The following is a 21330-nucleotide window of genomic DNA, read 5'->3' on the forward strand; positions in this document are numbered from 1 at the left end:
TTATAAATTGGTATTATATATATGTCATACACAATTTCCAAAACGTTGGTTTTGCACATTTGTAAATAATTTACAACACAGAAATATGTTGTATTATTACTATATCGTTAGATATTATTGAGAAAAATGAAAAAAATAAAAAAAAAATAAACCAAAAATAACCATAATAATTTATTGTGTTGATTTAAAATTAAATTTCATTAAAAATTAAAAATTAAAAAAAATTATAAAAAATGCAGAATGTTTTGATAAATTATTTTAATATTAATTTTTTTACGTTTTTGTTTTTTTTTTTTTGTAATAAATAAAATGGCAAATGTGGATCCACTATAAAAAAAAAAATATATTTACATAATGGGAAAATAATTGTTAATTATATTAAATAAATTATAATCATATTTTATGTTAAACATTTTTATTTAATTTATTTATAATATAAAATAAAGTATTTTATGTGATTTTTTTAGTTATAATATTTATCAAAAAATAATATACGTATCACAATTAAAAAAAATGAAAGTCCATTATATTAATATATTATTGTTTGCTCTTCCATTAAATATATTGGTAATTCCATGTCACATATATATTAAAGAGGATTAATATAATCATATTATAATATAATATATATATTTATATATAAATATATTACGATATCGTATATATAATTTTTATATATATATAGTCCAAATATACATATATATATAAACATAAAAACATACATATTTATAACATATATATATAAAATAAAAAAGAACTAATTATAATATACATATATATGTGACCATTTTGTATAGATATATAATCAAAGGAACCATAAAAGCACCACACATCATACATTAAAAATACCAATCACTAGATTATTATGCGAATGCGAATTATATGCACCTACGAACTATGATAGTGATCCCGAAATGAAAAGGGTAATGCAACAATTTGTGGATCGTACAACACAACGATTTCACGAATATGACAACCGTATGAAAGATAAACGCCAAAAATGTAAAGATAAATGCGATAAGGAAATCCAAAAAATTATTTTAAAAGATAAATTGGAAAAAGAATTAATGGACAAATTTGCCACATTACAAACTGATATACAAAATGATGCTATTCCCACATGTGTTTGCGAAAAGTCGTTAGCAGATAAAGTGGAAAAAGTTTGTTTCAGATGTGGAGGTTTATTGGGAGGTGGTATTGCCCCCGGTTGGGGTTTGGTCAGCGGTTTAGGTTATGTAGGATGGACAAATTATGTTACACAAACGGCTCTGCAAAAGGGTATTGAGGCTGTCATTTCATATTTAGAACAAATACCTGGTATAAAGGGATTACCTGGTTTTAATTTGGCAAATATTGTTAATCCAAACAATTATTCATCAGGTGGCTTGCTTACTACAGCTATAGATGCGGCAGCTAGACCAATATGTTCTGTTAATCATAGTAAAACTCCTGCATTTTGTAGTTATGCAACCCAAAATGGGGGAAGTATAATTGCCAAGGTATCAGTTGATGCAGAAAATGCTGCCAACGCTGGTATAGATGCAGCCTCTGCTGAAGCTGCTAATTTGGCACCAAAAACTCTTACGTTAACAAATACTATAATTGTCTCCTTTGTTGCTATAGTAGTTATAGTTTTGGTTATGTTGATAATATATTTTATTTTACATTATCGAAGAAAAAAGAAAATGAAGAAAAAACTCCAATATATAAAATTGTTAAAAGAATAGATGTGATGTATTTGGTATTTTTCGATGTTGGTAGGATGTATGGTACACGTAGTATTTTTCTTTGAATGTACCGTGTGTTTTTTTTTTTTTTTTTCTCCATTATAAATAACTATATATTTTTATATGTATTGCGCTTTTATATATAATTTATTTTTCTATAATTTTATTTATTTATTTATTTATTTATTTATTTTCTAAAACTCTTTTAATTAATAAACAATGTAATTTTTAATTTATATAAAATACTTATACGTATTATAATATATTATTTTTTTAAAACATAATGTAACGTATATTTTTTAAATACCTCATATGTTTTTCAAAGGAATATATATCAAAAAAAAAAACAATAAAACTTATGATTATTATAATTATGATTATTATGATTATGATTATTATGATTACTATTATTATAAATATTTTAAGAAACATATTATTCAAAATATTTATCTATATTTATATAATTTAAATTAAAACCAATAAGTATATTATTTCAATTCAGAATTATCATCCTTAAAAAACCTATCATATTATATATTATGTTATTTATATTTATTTCATAATATATTTTATTATTATTTTAATTATTTTTTATTAGAAATACTACTAATACAATGAATTCAAAAAATAGTCAACATATAACAAAATATAATAATTACACGTAATATAACAAATAGATACAATACATAAAAAAACCAATAAAAACACAAAAAACAAATCAAATTAATAAAAATAGAACACAATAAAAAAAAGAATAATGTATATTTTTTATTTTAATATAATAATACACTTTTTCTTTATTTTGCCTTTGTAATTTTTATTATGTTGTTTTATTTAGTATAATATGTAGATATTTTTTGTTTTTATATATATATATTTATTTGATAATATGTATATATTTATGAGATATAATTTCATATATATTTCATAATTTATATTGTTCTTTTTAATTTTTTTTTAAGTGTTATTTGTTTCTATATTACGGTATGCATTGATTTATTATCATTATATTTTTATATATATTAAGTGGCAAAAAAAGAAAAAAAAAAAAAAAATTTGTTTATTAAATATTTTTTCTTCTGTAAAATGTTTTCCATTTTTGTTTATATTTATATTTATATATTTTTTTTTTTTTTTTTTTTTTTTTGTTATTTTTTATATATATGAAATTTGTATGATATATTTAAAATTTTTTTTTTTTTTTTTTTTTTGTTATTTTTTATATATATGAAATTTATATGATATATTTCAAATTTTTCTTTTTTTTTTTTTTTTTTTTTATTATTTTATATGTAAACACATTTAGGAAAAAAAAATTATAATAATAATTTTTATATATATATATATTTTTTTTTTTTTTTTTTTAATATAATAAAAAGTAAAAATTATAAAATAAAAAATAAAAATATTAAATTTTTAAAGTACTGTTATCACTAATAAAATTAATAGTTATACTGTTAATTACTACTTCTAATAATATTACTATTAATAGTAGTATTAATAACAATAATACAAATAGTAATATATTATTATATTCAATGCGTTTCCAATAGTTTATGTTTTTTAATTTAAATAATTTTAACTATTATTGTTATCATATTAAATATATATATATAATACAATATAATTATGATATATATATGTACATATATATAATATAATTTGTAACACTAAAAATTAAATACAAAAAAAAAAAAAAAATACACAAACAAAAAATATAATATAACATGAACAATTAAAAAATATAACATAATACAAAAATATAAAATATAATATAATACACAAATCAAATATAATATAACATCAACAAATAAAAAATATAATATAATGCACACATAAAAAAAAAAAAAAAAAAAAAATCAAACATATATATATACATACATATATATATATATTATATATCCCATACATCTGCTATAGGATATTTCTCTTTCACCAATTTGGTATTTACATCCATTTCAATTTGTACTTTACTAGGTACATCCATAGCATTAGTATCCACAGTTGATGTATCATGATCATTTACATCATAATAAATATCATCGTCATACATATCATAATAGTAGGGTTCATTAAATGGTTTGTCCAGATCCTCCAAGATAGTATCCATATTAGTAAATTGATTTATAGGTTTAGGATTATCCATATGTATTTGTATAGAAACATCAGTATTTAACGTTTTGTTACTATCACTAGGGTGAGTGTTACCACTATGTGTCTCATTTTCCCACTCTTCTTTCAATTTGGCTAATCGTTCGTGATGATTTTCCCACTTTTCGCACATATCTCTATGTCTATCTAACCATGTATGGAACAAATTTATTTGATTGAGTATAGGATCACTGTTTGTATTTTTTGCAACACTATGTATACTCGTATGTTTCACATGATTTGTTCCAAATAATTCATTTTCTTTTCGTTTCAAAACTTCATCATATATATCAATATGTTTGTTACCACTTAGTGAATCATTAATTAAATCTATACCAGAATATACATTATTTGATACATATTTTGGATCATCCATACTATTAGTACTCATATTAACATTATAACTATATTCTTCTCCGTTAAGTAAATTTCTATCATGAATAGAAGTAATAAAAGGTTTTTCTTCAGGTTTATCAAAATATAAAGTATTCGGTTGTGTATTGAATGGAATATCTCCACTTTTATAATCATTTGGTACATCCTTTGGTTGATTTTGTAACATATTAGATATAAAATCATCTTTCAATGTATTCCATTCATTATCACTAAATTTATTGCTAGGTATACCATCATTTTGTATATCATTTTGTGTATCACTAGCTGTTGTGTTGTTACCACTAGGTTCAAGTACTACTTCTATCAATGTTTTATATTTAGGACTACCAGGTACATATATATCATTAATATCCATTTCTTCATACTCACTTTCGGAAGATGAAGTAATATCACTATAATGATCGGTGTAACCACTATCAGTTCCACTATCTCCTTCAAGGTAAATGTACCGTTTGCCTCTGTATTTACCACTAGTATAAGGTATATATCTATTGGGTGAAAGTTTTGTCGGTATATCATAATCACTTTTGGGGATATTAATAACACTGAAAAGGTCGACAGGGTGTTTAGTTTTTTTCTAAAATAATAAAAGAGGTATGTATGTATAAGTAGGTTTGTATATGTATGTAGGTATATGTGTATGTATATAATATATGTATATATATATGTGTATATGTATGTGTATGAATAAAATATTTTTTTTTTTTTTTTTTTTTTTAATTTTTTTATTTTTTTTTTTTATTTTATTTTTTTTAATTTTTTTTTTTTATTTAATTAAATTTTTTTATTTATTATTTTTTTTTATTTAATTAAATTTTTTAATTTTTTTTTTATTTTATGATATATATATTTTTTTTTAACATTTTTTTAATTTTTTTTTTATTTTATGATATATATTTTTTTTTTAACATTTTTTTAATTTTTTTTTATTTTATGATATATATATTTTTTTTTTTTTTAATGTTTTTTTTTTCTTCTTTTGTTTTTATTTTATTTCTAATAAATTTTTTTTATATATAAAATTTTTTTTAATTTTTTTTTGATAATATTTTTCATTTTTTATTCTATCAAAATTTATATTTTTATTATAATTTTTATTATTTTTAAAATCTTTCTCTTTTTTTTTTTTTTTTTTTTTATTTTAATAAATTTTTTTTTTTTTTTTTTTTTTTTTTTTTCTTTTTCAATATAAATACATATATATAAAATATATATAAATCACATACATATACACAAACACTTATACATACACATATATATATATCCAAACACACCCACACATACATATATATACAGAAACACATATATATATACATATATACCACACATATATATATTACCTTCAAAAATAAAAAAGCAATGGATCCTAATGCCAGCGCAATACCTAAAGGAATGGTTGTTTGTAGTATAGTTGGGTCAAACGGTTCATCCGCAGGGGCCGGTGTCGGGGATGGAGATGCTGGTGCTGGTGCTGGTGCTGGTGCTGGTGATGCCGGTGTACAAGTTTCTCCTTCTTCCTCTTTTTTTTTATCTTCCACTGGCGGACAAAATGATGGGTGTTGTTTTCCCACTGGGTTTTCTTCTGTTTCTTCAAGGGGTTCATCTTCATCCTGAACGTCAAGGGGATGTGTTAGTGTTTCGTTACATGTTTGACCACTATTTTCGCCAGGTTTCCTTTTGCATTCGTCAATTTTTTTTTCAAGCTTTTTAATCATACAATCTATAGCATCCTCCTCATTACCATTTGTTGAGATCGCACTGGCACTACATCCACAAGAATTACCGAACTTACTTAATTTTATAACATTATCTTGATCATTTACAACAGCAATTTTAGGTATCCAGGTCTCCAAAAAACTTTTAACGTTAAAATATTCATCTGAGGTTTTACTTTTATATTGTTCATTGAAACGTTCTTTTATTTGTTTCCATTCTTCCTTTTTCTGTTGTACCCATTTATCTACGCAACCTTTTATACATTTGGATCCTTTACCATTTTTCGTACAATGTGAAATTTTATGTTTAATTTTATTATAATCTTCTAAAAAATATTCTAACCATCGTTTAAGCAATTCTTTCATTATGATATATTTTTTATCGCTTTCTTTCCCAATGTTATCTTTTTTTTTCAGATTACATATATCTACACCACATACTTTGCCACATTCCCATTCATCTTTTCTAATACCTTTAAATATACCTTTATCTTTACATTCGCTTAAACCATCCTTAAATTCCGTTGCACTTTTACTGTCATCACTCACAAGCATAGTAACTTCTTTAGTATTTGTTTTTATATTTTCAATTTCTGTTGCAGCAATAGTCGTTTTTCCATCGCACTTCCCTTGTGTATTACCACCACTGCTGCAATTATGATTTTCACATTTAATTTTAAATTCAGAACATGGTTTACAATTATCTGCATCTTTAAATGTATCATCTGGTTTCTTAAAATCTATTTCATCCTCTGCTTTTTTATTCTCTTCACTCTCATTTTTACATGGTCCGTTTTTTAACCTATTTAAAAATTCTGCAGCGTCATCTTTTAGTGTTCCGCAAACTCCATTATTCTTTTGAGCACTATCATTTTCCTCTTCGTATTTTTTTTTTTGTTCAGAATATGCATTTGATTGTTTATTAAATTCGTCCCTTTTTGTGTTTATCCACTTTTTATAAAATCTACAATGTCTGGCACACGTCGGACAAAGTAAATCGCCAAAAATTTTTTCCTTATCTATAACTATTTCGTTACATTTCAAACCATCACCACTACAACGTCCACCATTTTTGTAGCAATCCTCCTTTATCTTCCCCAACATCTCTGTTCGTTTTTTACAAAAATTTTCACCCCATTCTTCAAGGTAACGGAAATAAGGGGGGCGTTTGATGAAGTCGGTTAATTTCGTACCACTGGCTGAGGAGTCTGGTCGTTTTTCGCCACTTTCATCTTCGAGTTTGGCAGTTTGGTATTGGTATTTCTCGTCTTTGGGTTTTTTGGTTGTTTCGTTCCAAAGTTTCTCCGGATTTTCAATCTTTTGTGGTTTTTTTACGACGCCTTTGAGGCCATTGTCGTCATCTTTATATGTTAATGCGCAAACCATTCCATGCCAAACATGTTCGGCGATTCTATCCCACAAGGATTGACGGTCATTGACACTATTTTGGGGGCCACGAGTTTCTTTGTTACCACTAGTTGGAAGAATTTGTTCTATTTTCTCTTGTATTTTCTCCATTTTCTGTTTTTCATCCTTGTTACCACTCGCATTAAGTATTATGTTGTTGCCACCGTTTTTGTCGTCAGCAACACCTCGTACCAAAATATCTCTATAATCACCTAAAGTATAAAACATTAATCTCAAGAAATCGAGGGGTATGGTACCACTTTTTTGTAATTGTGTTTGGGGGTTGGAGTCATCACCACCAAGGTTGAGGCTAGCACCTGTGCCGAGTAGTAATCCATTTCGTTGTAGTTCCGCCTTCTTTTGTGCCTCCCACTCTTTTTTATATCTATGCCATAAGAAAAAAGTCTCTATAGCTGCCGTCTCTATAAACCACTTACGTAATGACTCGGTGGTGGTGATGTCGTCGCCGCCGTTACCTTGTGACACATCACTCGCCCGTGATGACTCACTACCCCCCTGTGGTGACTCACTAGACGTGCCAGCACTTGTCAACTTGGTTAACCCACCCACGTATAGTCGTCGCCTCCTGGGTGGCACACAAATGGCACCCTTATCACCACTTTTGCCAGTGGCACCACTACTACCGGCAGTGGCAACACTTTTTTCACCACTTGATACACATTTCCAATTGGGGAATCTTTCCTTTCCACCTGGACCGTATTTTAGTTTACATGCATCAGTGAGATTGTCGTTGTTTGTGAGTGCGTTTTTCACTGTGTCGCAAACGTCTAGTGATGTAGTCGTATCTGTTGCCTTCTTTGCCTCTTCCTCCTCCCCCTCCCTGTCCGTGTCCTTCACCGGCTGCTCCACCGTCTCTGTCTCATCCCCTTCTGTGGTGTCCACCGTCTCCCCCTCCTCGACTTCGTCGCCTGCGTCTTCTTCTTCGTCTTCTTCTTCTTCTTCGTCCTCAAGTGTAGTGGTTTCTCCGGTTTCGGAGGGGGCACCAGGACCTCCAGCGCCGGGTGGTTTTGGTTGCGTTTCTTCGCATTTTTCTTTGTGTGTTTTTAGGCAGTTATTGGCATCGTCTCCTTCATGTTGTAGTAATTTATCAATTGTGGTCTTCTTTTGATTGTCGGCAACAACAACAACAACTGCTTCTTCTGCTTGTTTTTTTTTTTTTTCCTCATCCAACAGTTCTTTAATTCCTTTTAATTCCTTTACATCCCCATAACCATCTTTAATATCTTGGAAAAGTTGTTCTAATTCCAAAGCCAATTCAAGAACAACATCAGCAGAATCCATTAGTCCGCTGAACATGTCAATTCCGCTATTTTCTCGTTTATTCTTAAAAGCTTCTTGCGTTTTAAAATGTTTTTTTATATTTTCCCATTCTTCTTTCTTTTTTCCAATCCATTCTTTAAAACAACCACAATCATCCTTACATTCATTTCTACATTTCTTTCGCTTAGGATTATTTATACAACTGTTAACTTTTCCTCTCCAATACATAGAATCGTTCAAAAAACGTCCTATCCAAAAGTAAAAAAAATCATGGAATGTCTTTTGGAATTGCTCAGGTTCATTTGAAGAATTATTTCTACTTTCATGTTTTTTGTTTTCCAATATACATAATCCGCCTGCTTTTTTTACCTTGTCTACATCTTCCTCGTCTTCATCCTCTTCCTCTCCATTTTTATCATCTTTAACTTTCTGTACCTCGTTATAACATTTCCATTCTTCATACAGTTCCTTACTATTACTCTTACTACCACTACCATCAGCGCCACCGCCTCTAGCAACACTATTTGTTGTATCACCATTTGTTTGATCGCAAAACGCTTTTAATTTTGTTTCAATTTCTTTTTGTTTTTCACCACTTTTAAGGATTTTAATAGGAGTACCTTGTGCGCCACTTGCAGGCTCATAAAGTTTTCCACGTGTGCACTTGCCATCATATTTATCTTTCCATTGATTATCTTTACGTTTGACCCCACAGTCGGGACACGGTTTACAATATTCCGAATGATAAAATGTTCCTTCATTATTACTATTTTTATCAGCAGGTTTGGTAAAATCAATTTTTTCTTTTTCATCCTTAATTTTTTTGCATACATCTTCATTATTTAATAATTTTAAAAAATCATCGACTTTTCCATACTCACTTTCTTTCAGTTCTTTATAAAATTTTTTTTCATACCCATCATAATTAGTAGCAGTTTCTACACCTGCACCCCGTTTTTTCCTATTCCTACCCTTAACACCACCACTCCCACCACAACTACCGCTATTTGATATTTCTGTTTCGTATTTTTGTTTTTGTTTTAGAAATTCTAGTTTTTGGTTATCTATCCAAGATTCATACAGACGACACCAAACAGAACAGTTTGTACAATGTTCACCTATAACAAGTTTACCTTTTTTGTATATAGTTTTTGTGCAATCGTAGCCATTACCACTACAATATAAATTTTGTTTGTAATCGCGACACTGTTGTTCCAACTTTTCTAATTTCTTTTTTTTTTTCCTACAAAAGTCTTCTGCCCATTCCTCGAACCAGCGAAGATACTGCGGCACGTAGTCAAAATATGTGGGGACTTGGTCGGCATTTGAGCCGGGCTTTTTGCCGTTTTCGTCCTTACAGCGGCATTTGTCTTTAACCCGAGTTGCAGTGGTTTCTTTATCACCACATGTTTGTCGAAAATAGTCAGAACCATGAACGTCGCACGTGATAGCTTCCCACACTGTGGCGCGATTCGCATACCACCAGTCTTCTCGTAATTGATAATAATTTGTAGTATCACTTCCGTAACGAGTTTCTGCTCCTTCCTTATCCTTCAATTTTTCATGTATTTTCCCGAAAATTGTTTTCAAATTGGTTTCTAATTCATCTCTTTTTTCTTTTTCTTTGCTATTACCATAAAATAAATCTTTTCCTCTTACAATATCACCTATATCTGCAAAACTTCGTGCCAACATAGTACATATTTGAGAAGGAGAATCCTCATTAGTTCGTTGATGTTGTGGATAATGTGTATCTATTGAGTTTCCTTCGTATTTTGCTGCCATACACACCTCTAACAACAACTTATGCGTCATCGACGTTGTGTCTATAGATTCCAAATTATGACTACATAAATGTAGACGTCGGTATGGTGCACATGCTCCACAATCTTTACCACTTTTAGTACTATATTCATTACCTTTTATTTTTTTGTTAGTACACTGGCCACCAAGTGTATCCGAAAAACGTTCTTCATTTGTAATTCCTTTTAAATTTTTGCACGGATACCTGTTACTGTTACCATAAACAGGCTTATTATAATAATCCTGTACAAGGTTGCATGTTTCATTGGTGCTACCTGATTCCACACCCAAAATTGGTGCTAGTGACAACTTTCCTTCCAATTCACTAACATAATTTACAGTTTCACTTTTCACTTGCTCGTACACATCTTCTCCTATCCTATCAAACATATGTTTGACACTTTCATCCTGCGGATCACCGCCCTTACCACTCCCCATGGTTGCGACAACATGATGTCATACATGCATACGTGGTTTATATCGTGGCATACATGGTTTGGTGGTGTTTTGGTACGTACGTGGGGGTATGTATGTATGTTATGTTATGGGAGTATTGTGATATGGTAGAATAATGATATTATATTTGTTGAAATATATATATATAAGTATTGTATATATATTTATATATATATATTAATTATAATAGTAGTAATATTATAATATATATATAATATATATTAATAAATAATATTTAATATGTATATAATAATAATTATTAGTTTTATATATATATTTTTAAAAAAAATATATATTAATATTTTTATAATAAATTTAAATATTCTAACAAAAAAAAAAAAAAACAATTACATTTTATGAAAAATATTATATTTCATGTATTCCTTTATTTATATATTTAATTATATATATTATTTTCTTATGTTTTATATATTTTCTAAAATTATAAATGAGAAAAAAAAAAATATGAAAATACATACATATAAAAACATACATGTTTATATATTTAATTATTATCTTTAATATATTTTTTTTTTTTCGCCTTTTTTTAATTAATTATATATATATATTAGAGATAACAACAGAGGCAAATATGTTCTTCCGTTTCTCTCTATCTATATTATCTATCATATATCTACATAAAAAAAATATATATGCATATATATATATATATATTTATATTTTTCATTATATTAAAAATAATACATTATTAATATAATATTTTATATTCTTATTTTTTTTATATATTATAATTTATAATATATTATATAATATATGACATATCCTGTAAAATAACGTAGATATAAGATCGAGAACAAGAACAAGAACGTATCGATATAGAAATAAAAAAAATATATATATTTGGTAACAAGAAGATAAAAAAAAATGATTAAATTAATAATTATAATAATTTTTATATTTAGTGTTTTATATAAAATATATAAATATATATATACATATATATATAAGCATACGTATTCCTACAAAATACATATATATATATATATAACAGCATACGTATTCTTGATACCATTAATATAAATATATACAAAAGAATACGTATTCTTAAACCAAAAATATACATATATATATATATATATATATAATAATTCTCGGTTACTGCATGTGTCCGTGCACGATTTCGATTTTATGGTATCTTCCATTTCGATTTTCATATTTTTCGTACTTACATTGCTATGGATTTCGTTACTTCCATATTTTAATATAGGCTTTATCTCCTAATTCTACTTTGAATTATTATTTCATGGTCCTTATGACACTGTAATACGAATATCACATATGTATGAAATTACCTTGATGAACAGATATGTTCTTTAACAATATACTTCCACATACATATACATATATATATTTATACTTGCATGGCGGATGTATATATCCTTATCATATATAATTAGGTACAATATATAGATCCTTACGTTCTATGAGAATACAGATCTTTATATAGTAGCTATAGATCCTTCACATATATAACAATAAAACCATATGAGATACAAAACATACATAAATATGTAAACAAAATATATACGTACTCAACAATTATAGATATAATCCATATATAAACCCTAACCCCTAAAGTTATACCCTTAACCCTGGCATATGGGAACCGAACAAATTTTTAAACCCAAAAAAGTATATCCTTAACCCTGAGAGATGGGAGCCCTAAACCCTAAAAACTAGATCCTTTTATTTTAAGACTAGATCCTTTTATTTTAAGACTAGATCCTCTTTTTTTAAGACTAGATCCTCTTTTTTTAAGACTAGATCCTCTTTTTTTAAGACTAGATCCACTATTTTTTTTTTTAAGCCGGACCTAGATCCACTATTTATTTTTTTTTTGAGACAAAAAAATTTTTTTTTTTTTTTTTTTTTTTTCTTTTTTTAAAATGTACATTTCCTTTTTCTCTTTTTAAGACATAGAAAAAAAAATTTTTTTTTTTTTTTTTTTTTTTTTTCTTTTTTTTAAGATATATATTATTTTATATACTTTTAAGACATAGAAAAAAAAAATTTTTTTTTTTTTTTTTTTTTTTTTTTTTGAGACAAGACCTAGATCCTAAAATTTTTTTAAAGCGCACCACTATGCACAATAAGTCGCACCACTATGCACAATAAGTCGCACCAATATGCACAATAAGTCGCACCAATATGCACAATAAGTCGCACCAATATGCACAATAAGTCGCACCAATATGCACAATAAGTCGCACCAATATGCACAATAAGTCGCACCAATATGCACAATAAGTCGCACCAATATGCACAATAAGTCGCACCAATATGCACAATAAGTCGCACCAATATGCACAATAAGTCGCACCAATATGCACAATAAGTCGCACCAATATGCACACAATTTTAATACGCACCTCTATGCACACAATTTTTTTGACCACTGGGTTTATGGTATATGCACTATTTTTGAACACTAGGTTTTAGGTAAAAGCACTACTATTTTGTGAGGAACCACCACTTGTGTGGTATGACCACGTATGTGTGGTCGCACCACAACTTGTGTGGTATGACCACCACATGTGTTGTATTACCACGAACCAGTGTTTATCTAACACTTCGTTTACAGATACTATTTTTAAAGTGCACCATAGGTGCACTAAATGTGTGGTATGACCACCACATGTGTTGTATTACCACGAACCAGTGTTTATCCAACACTTCGTTTACAGATACTATTTTTAAAGTGCACCATAGGTGCACTATTTTTTAAGACCTATATTCGTACCTATAGGACATAAATTAGTAAGCTTAGGACCTAAGTTAGTGACCTTACGACTTATATTAGTACATATATGACCTAACTTAGTAAGTTTAAGACCTATATTAGGTATATAAGGTGCCTACTTTCATGATCTTACGACCTATATTAGTTAACCTAAGACCTATATTACCTACATTAGGACCTACATTAGGTATCTTTGGACCTACTTTCATGATCTTAGGACCTATATTAGGTATCTCTGGACCTACTTTCATGATCTTAGGACCTAGATTACTTAACTTAAGACCTATATTACCTACATTAGGACCTACATTAAGTATCTCTGGATCTACTTTCATGATCTTAGGACCTATATTAGTTAACTTAAGACCTATATTACCTACATTAGGACCTACATTAGGACCTACATTAGGTCTCTGTGGACCTACTTTCATGATCTTAGGACGTACATTAGGTATCTCTGGACGTACTTTCATTACCTTAGGACCTATATTAGTTAATTTAAGACCTATATTACCTACATTAGGTATCTCTGGATCTACTTTCATGATATTAGGACCTATATTAGTTAACCTAAGACCTATATTACCTACATTAGGTATCTTTGGACCTACTTTCATGATATTAGGACCTATATTACTTTATTAAGACCTATATTAGTACCTCTATAACCTAAATTAGTAAGCTTAAGACCTATATTAGTTAACGTAAGAACTATATTACTTTATTAAGACCTATATTAGTACCTCTATAACCTAAATTAGTAAGCTTAAGACCTATATTAGTTAACCTAAGACCTAGGTTAGTTTATTAAGACCTATATCAGTACCTGTATAACATAAATTAGTAAGCTTAAGACCTATATTAGTAAGCTTAGGACCTAGGTTAGTTTATCGAGACCTATACTATTTATGTTAGGACCTTTATTAGTTAACTTAAGACCTATATTACCTACATTAGGACCTACATTAGGTCTCTGTGGACCTACTTTCATGATATTAGGACCTAGATTAGTTAACCTAAAACCTATATTACTTTATTAAGACCTATACTTGTACCTTTATGACCTTAGTTAGTAAGGTTAGAACCTAGTTTAGTTAACATAAGACCTACGTTAGTGATAATAGGACCTATATTAGTTACCTTAAGACCTACATTACTTACCTTAAGACCTACATTACTTACATTAAGACCTACGTTACTGTAGTTAGGACCTATATTTGTTAAGTTAAGACCTACGTTAGTTACATTAAGACCTAAGTTAGTAATGTTAGGACCTATGTTAGTCAAGTTAGGACCTATGTTAGTCAATTTAGGACCTATGTTAGTCAATTTAGGACCTATGTTAGTCAAGTTAGGACCTGAGTTAGTCAAGTTAAGACCTTACTTAGTTAAGTTAAGACCTATGTTAGTCAAGTTAAGATCTATATTAGTTAAGTTAGGACCTAAGTTAGTAATCGTAAGACCTATATGAGTGAAGGTAAGACCTTAGTTAGTCGAAGTATGACCTATATCAGTGAATGTAAGACCTTAGTTAGTCAAGTTATGACCCATGTTAGTGAACGTAAGACCTAAGTTAGTAATCATAAGACCTATATCAGTGAAAGTAAGACCTAAGTTAATAAACATATGACCTACGTTAGTGATAATAGGACCTATATTAGTTACCATAAGACCTACATTACTTACCTAAGACCTACATTACTTACCTTAAGACCTACATTACTTACATTAAGACCTATATGATTACCTATGACCTACATTACTTACCTTAAGACCTATATGACTTACCTAAGACCTACATTATTTACCTTAAGACGTGTGTTAGTAATATTAAGACCTACACAACTTACCTTAAGACCTAAGTTAGTAACCATAAGACCTAAGTTAGTAATCATGAGATCTATATTTGTTAAATTAAGACCAAACTTAGTACCTTAATGACTTATGTTAGTAACGTTAAGACCTATATTAGTTAAGTTAGTACTTAAGTTAGTACCATAATAACTTAAGTGAGTAATGTTAAGACCTATATTAGTTCAGTTAGGACCTAAGTTAGTACCTTAATTACTTAAGTCAGTAATATTAAGACCTATATTAGTTAAGATAGAACCTAAGTTAGTGAAAGTAAGATTTATATCAGTGAAGGTAAGACCTTAGTTAGTTACCATAAGACTTATATGAGTGAAAGTAAGACCTACATTACTAATGTTAGGATCTATGTTAGTTAAGTTAAGACCTCAATTAGAGAATGTAAGACCTAAGTTAGTAAAAGTATGACCTTACTTAGTTACGTTAAGACCTATGTTAGTCAAGTTAGGACCTATATCAGTAAAGGTAAGACCTTAGTTAGTGAAAGTAAGATTTATATCAGTGAAGGTAAGACCTTAGTTAGTTACCATAAGACTTATATGAGTGAAAGTAAGACCTACATTACTAATGTTAGGATCTATGTTAGTTAAGTTAAGACCTCAATTAGAGAATGTAAGACCTAAGTTAGTAAAAGTATGACCTTACTTAGTTACGTTAAGACCTATGTTAGTCAAGTTAGGACCTATATCAGTAAAGGTAAGACCTTAGTTAGTGAAAGTAAGACCTATATCAGTGAAGGTAAGACCTTAGTTAGTTAAGTTAAGACTTGTGTTAGTGAAATTAAGACCTTAGTTATTGAAGTTAGGACCTATGTTAGTCAAGTTAAGACCTCAATTAATGAAAGTAAGACCTATGTTAGTAAAGGTAAGACCTACATTACTAATGTTAGGACATATGTTAGTCAAGTTAGGACCTATGTTAGTGAACGTAAGACCTTAGTTAGTCGAAGTATGACCTTAGTTAGTCAATGTAAGACCTAAGTTAGTAACCATAAGACCTAAGTTAGTAATCATAAGACCTATATCAGTGAAATTAAGACCTATATCTGTGAAAGTAAGACCTACGTTAGTAAGCCTAAGACGAAAGCTAGTAATGTTAGGACCTATATTTGTTAAGTTAAGACCTAAGTTAGTTAAGTTAAGACCTTAGTTAGTCAAGTTAAGACCTATATCAGTGAATGTAAGACCTTTCTTACTTAATTTAAGACCTTAGTTAGTCAAGTTATGACCCATGTTAGTGAACGTAAGACCTATGTTAGTAATCGTAGAACCACACTTAGTAAAGTTAGGACCTAAGTTAGTAAAAGTAAGACCTAAGTTAGTTGAGTTAAGACCTAAGTTAGTCAAGTTAGGACCTATGTTAGTCAAGTTAGGACCTTAGTTAGTCAAGTGAAGACCTATGTTAGCTAAGTTAAGACCTAAGTTAGTTAAGTGAAGACCTATATAAGTCGAAGTGTGACCTTAGTTAGTTAACTTAACACGTATGTTAGTTGAAGTATGACCTTTCTTACTTAATTTAAGATCTAAGTTAGTAAAAGTATGACCTTAGTTAGTTAACTTAAGACCTATGTTAGTCCATGTATGACCTTAGTTAATCAATTTAAGACCTAAGTTAGTAAAAGTAAGACCTAAGTTAGAAGAAGTATGACCTATGTTAGTAATCGTAGAACCACACTTAGTAAAGTTAGGACCTAAGTTAGTAAAAGTAAGACCTATATAAGTTGAAGTGTGACCTTAGTTAGTCAACGTAAGACCTACGTTAGTAAACGTAAGACCTGTATTAGTTAAGTTAAGACCTATGTTAGTAAAAGTAAGACCTAAGTTAGTAGAAGTAAGACCTATATCAGTGAAGATAAGACCCAAGTTAATACCTTAATGACCTAGGTTACTAACCTTATGACCTTATTAGTTAAGTTAGGACCTTAGTTAGTTGACATAAGACCTTAGTGATTTACCATAAGACTTATATGAGTGAAAGTAAGACCTACATTACTTACCTAAGACCTACATTACTTATCTAAGACCTACATTACTTATCTAAGACCTATGTTAGTAATATTAAGACCTATGTTAGTAATATTAGGACCTATATTAGTTACCTTACGACTTATGTTAGTTACATTAAGACCTAAGTTATTGTTGTTAGGACCTATATTACTTACCTATAGACCAATGTTCCTGTAGTTAGGACCTGCATAACTTACCTTCAGACCTACATTACTTACATTAAGACCTAAGTTAGTGTAGTTAGGACCTATATCAGTAAAGGTAAGACCTTAGTTCGTTAAAGTAAGACTTAGGTTAGTGAAAGTAAGACTTAGGTTAGTAAAAGTAAGACCTATGTTAGTAAAAGTAAGACTTAGGTTAGTGAAAGTAAGACTTAAGTTAGTGAAAGTAAGACCTACATTAGTCGAAATATCACCTCAGTTAGTTGAGTTAAGACCTAAGTTAGTTGAAATTAAGACCTAAGTTAGTGAAAGTAAGACATATATCAGTAAAGGTAAGACCTTAGTTAGTTACCATAAGACTTATATGAGTGAAAGTAAGACCTACATTACTAATGTTAGGACATATGTTAGTCAAGTTAAGACCTATGTTAGCTAAGTTAAGACCTATGTTAGTCAAGTTAGGACCTATGTTAGTCAAGTTAAGACCTATGTTAGTAATCGTAGAACCACACTTAGTAAAGTTAAGACCTATATAAGTTGAAGTGTGACCTTAGTTAGTTAAGTTAAGACCTATATAAGTTGAAGTGTGACCTTAGTTAGTTAAGTTAAGACCTATGTTAGTAAACGTAAGACCTATGTTAGCTAAGTTAAGACCTATGTTATCTAAGTTAAGACCTATATTAGTTAAGTTAAGACCTATGTTAGCTAAGTTAAGACCTATGTTAGTCGAAGTATGACCTTAGTTAGTCAACGTAAGACCTATGTTAGTGAACGTAAGACCTATGTTAGTCAAGTTAGGACCTTAGTTAGTAATCATAAGACCTATATCAGTGAATGTAAGACCTAAGTTAGTATTTTAATGACTTAAGTGAGTAATATTAAGACCTATATGAGTGAAAGTAAGATCTACATTAGTCGAAGTATGACCTAAGTTAGTAAAAGTAAGACCTATGTTAGTTAAAATAGGACCTATGTTAGTGAAGTTAAGACCTATGTTAGCTAAGTTAAGACATAAGTTAGTTAAGTTAAGACCTAAGTTAGTAAAGGTAAGACATATGTTAGTTAAGATAGGACCTCTGTTAGTAAACGTAAGACCTATGTTAGTCAAGTTAAGACCTATGTTAGTCGAAGTATGACCTTAGTTAGTAAAGTTAAGACATATGTTACTCAATTTAAGAACTAAGTTAGTTGAAATTAAGACCTAAGTTAGATGAATTAAGACCAATAATATTGAAAGTAAGGTCTGAGTTAGTTAAGTTAAGACCTTAGTTAGTTAAGTTAAGACCTACATTACTAATGTTAGGACCTGAGTTAGTCAAGTTAAGACCTAAGTTAGAAGAAGTATGACCTCAGTTAGTTGAGTTAAGACCTAAGTTAGTACCTTAATGACTTAGCTTAGTAATTTTATGACCTATATTAGTCAAGTTAAGACCTATGTTAGTCAAGTTAAGACCTATGTTAGTAACAGAAGGACCTCACTTAGTGAACGTAAGACCTTAGTTAGTCGAAGTATGACCTATGTCAGTAAAAGTAAAACTTATATGAATGAAGATAAGACCTAAGTTAGTGAAAGTAAGACCAGAGTTAGTTAAGATAAGTCCTATGTTAGTAAAAGAAGGACCTCACTTAGTGAAAGTAAGACCTATATCAGTGAAGGTAAAACCTAAGTTAGTCGAAGTATGACCTATGTCAGTAAAAGTAAAACTTATATGAATGAAGATAAGACCTAAGTTAGTAAAATTATGACCTTAGTTAGTTAACTTAAGACCTATATTAGTTACGTTAGGACCAAAGATAGTACCTTAATGACTTAGGTTAGTAATTGTATGACCTTAGTTAGTTAAGTTAAGACCTATGTTAGTCAGGTTAAGACCTGTGTTAGTCACGTTAAGACCTAAGTTAGTAAAAGTATGACCTTAGTTAGTTATGTTAACACCTTAGTTAGTAAAAGTAAGACCTTAGTTAGATGACTTAAGACCTATATTAGTGAAAGTAAGGTCTAATTTTAGTTAAGTTAAGACCTAAGTTAGTGTAGTTAGGACCTATATGTCTTACGTTAAGACTTATGTTAGTTATGTTAGGACCTAGGTTAGTTAAGTTAGGACCTAAGTTAGTATAGTAAGGACCTAAGTTAGTGAAAGTAAGACCTATTTTAGTTAAAGTAAGACCTTAGTTAGTGAAAGTAAGACCTATGTTAGTAACAGAAGGACCTCACTTAGTGAAAGTAAGACCTTAGTTAGTAACCATAAGACCTATATTAGTTAAATTATGACCTCACTTAGGCAAAGTAAGACTTAAGTTAGTAATAGTAGGACCAGAGTTAGTTAAGATAAGTCCTATGTTAGTTATGATAGGACCTATATTAGTGAAAGTAATGTCTCAGTTAGTTGAGTTAAGACCTAAGTTAGTAAAGGTAAGACCTATTTTACTGAAAATAAGACCTATATCAGTGAATGTAAGACCTAAGTTAGTACCTTAATGACTTATGTTAGTAATTGTATGACCTTACTTAGTTAAGTTAGGACCTTAGTTAGTAATCATAAGACTTATATCAGTGAAGGTAAGACCTTAGTTAGTCGAAGTATGACCTATGTTAGTAAACGTAAGACCTGTATTAGTTAAGTTAAGACCTATGTTAGTAAACGTAAGACCTGTATTAGTTAAGTTAAGACCTATGTTAGTCAAGTTAAGACCTAAGTTAGTAAAAGTAAGACCTAAGTTACTGAAGATAAGACCTAAGTTAGTAAAATTATGATCTTAGTTAGTTAAGTTAAGACCTACGTTAGTGAAAGTAAGACCTATATTAGTCCACGTAAGACCTAAGTTAGTTAAGTTAAGACCTACATGAATGAAAGTAAGACCTGAGTTAGTTAATGTAAGACCTAAGTTAGTATTCGTAGAACCACACTTAGTAAAGTTAAGACCTATATAAGTCGAAGTATGACCTTAGTTAGTCAAGATTAGACTTATGTTAGTAGACGTATGACCTAAGTTAGTAAAAGTAAGACCTAAGTTAGTTAACATAAGACCTATGTTAGTAATCGTAGAACCACACTTAGTAAAGTTAAGACCTATATAAGTCGAAGTATGAACTTAGTTAGTCAATTTAAGACCTAAGTTAGTAATAGTAGGACCACACTTAGTAAAGTTAAGACCTATATAAGTTGAAGTCTGACCTTAGTTAGTTAACTTAACACCTATGTTAGTTGAAGTATTACCTTTATTACTTAATTTAAGATCTAAGTTAGTAAAAGTAAGACTTAGGTTAGTGAAAGTAAGACCTATGTTAGTCAAGTTAAGACCTAAGTTAGTTGAAATTAAGACCTACGTTAGATGACTTAAGACCTATATTAGTGAAAGTAAGACCTAAGTTAGTACCTTAATGACATAGCTTAGTAATTTTATGACCTATATTAGTTAAGTTAAGACCTTAGTTAGTTATGTTAAAACCTAAGTTAGTTAACTTCAGGCCTACGTTAGTGAAAGTAAGACCTATATCAGTGAAGGAAAGACCTTAGTTAGTTACCATAAGACCTATATGAATGAAAGTAAGACCTATGTTAGTGAAAGTAAGACCTAAGTTAGTAAAGGCAAGAC

The 21330-nt window shown here is 29.1% G+C and overlaps 2 protein-coding genes across 2 annotated transcripts; one reads left to right on the forward strand and one right to left on the reverse strand.

Moving 5' to 3' along the window:
* Positions 1–513: 513 nt before the first annotated feature.
* On the forward strand, positions 514–1727 carry PF3D7_0223400 (rifin; the record flags this gene model as incomplete). Its single annotated transcript, XM_001349700.1, has 2 exons — positions 514–567; positions 798–1727. 2 exons carry the CDS (start codon positions 514–516, stop codon positions 1725–1727), a joined length of 984 nt encoding a protein of 327 aa, XP_001349736.1.
* A 1894-nt stretch (positions 1728–3621) lies between these two features.
* Positions 3622–10918, reverse strand: PF3D7_0223500 (erythrocyte membrane protein 1, PfEMP1; the record flags this gene model as incomplete). The annotated part of the gene is made up of 2 exons (XM_001349701.2): positions 3622–4851; positions 5615–10918. 2 exons carry the CDS (start codon positions 10916–10918, stop codon positions 3622–3624), a joined length of 6534 nt encoding a protein of 2177 aa, XP_001349737.2.
* Positions 10919–21330: the final 10412 nt, after the last annotated feature.

This window comes from Plasmodium falciparum (assembly GCF_000002765.6).
Source record: "Plasmodium falciparum 3D7 genome assembly, chromosome: 2".
NCBI lineage: Eukaryota > Apicomplexa > Aconoidasida > Haemosporida > Plasmodiidae > Plasmodium > Plasmodium falciparum.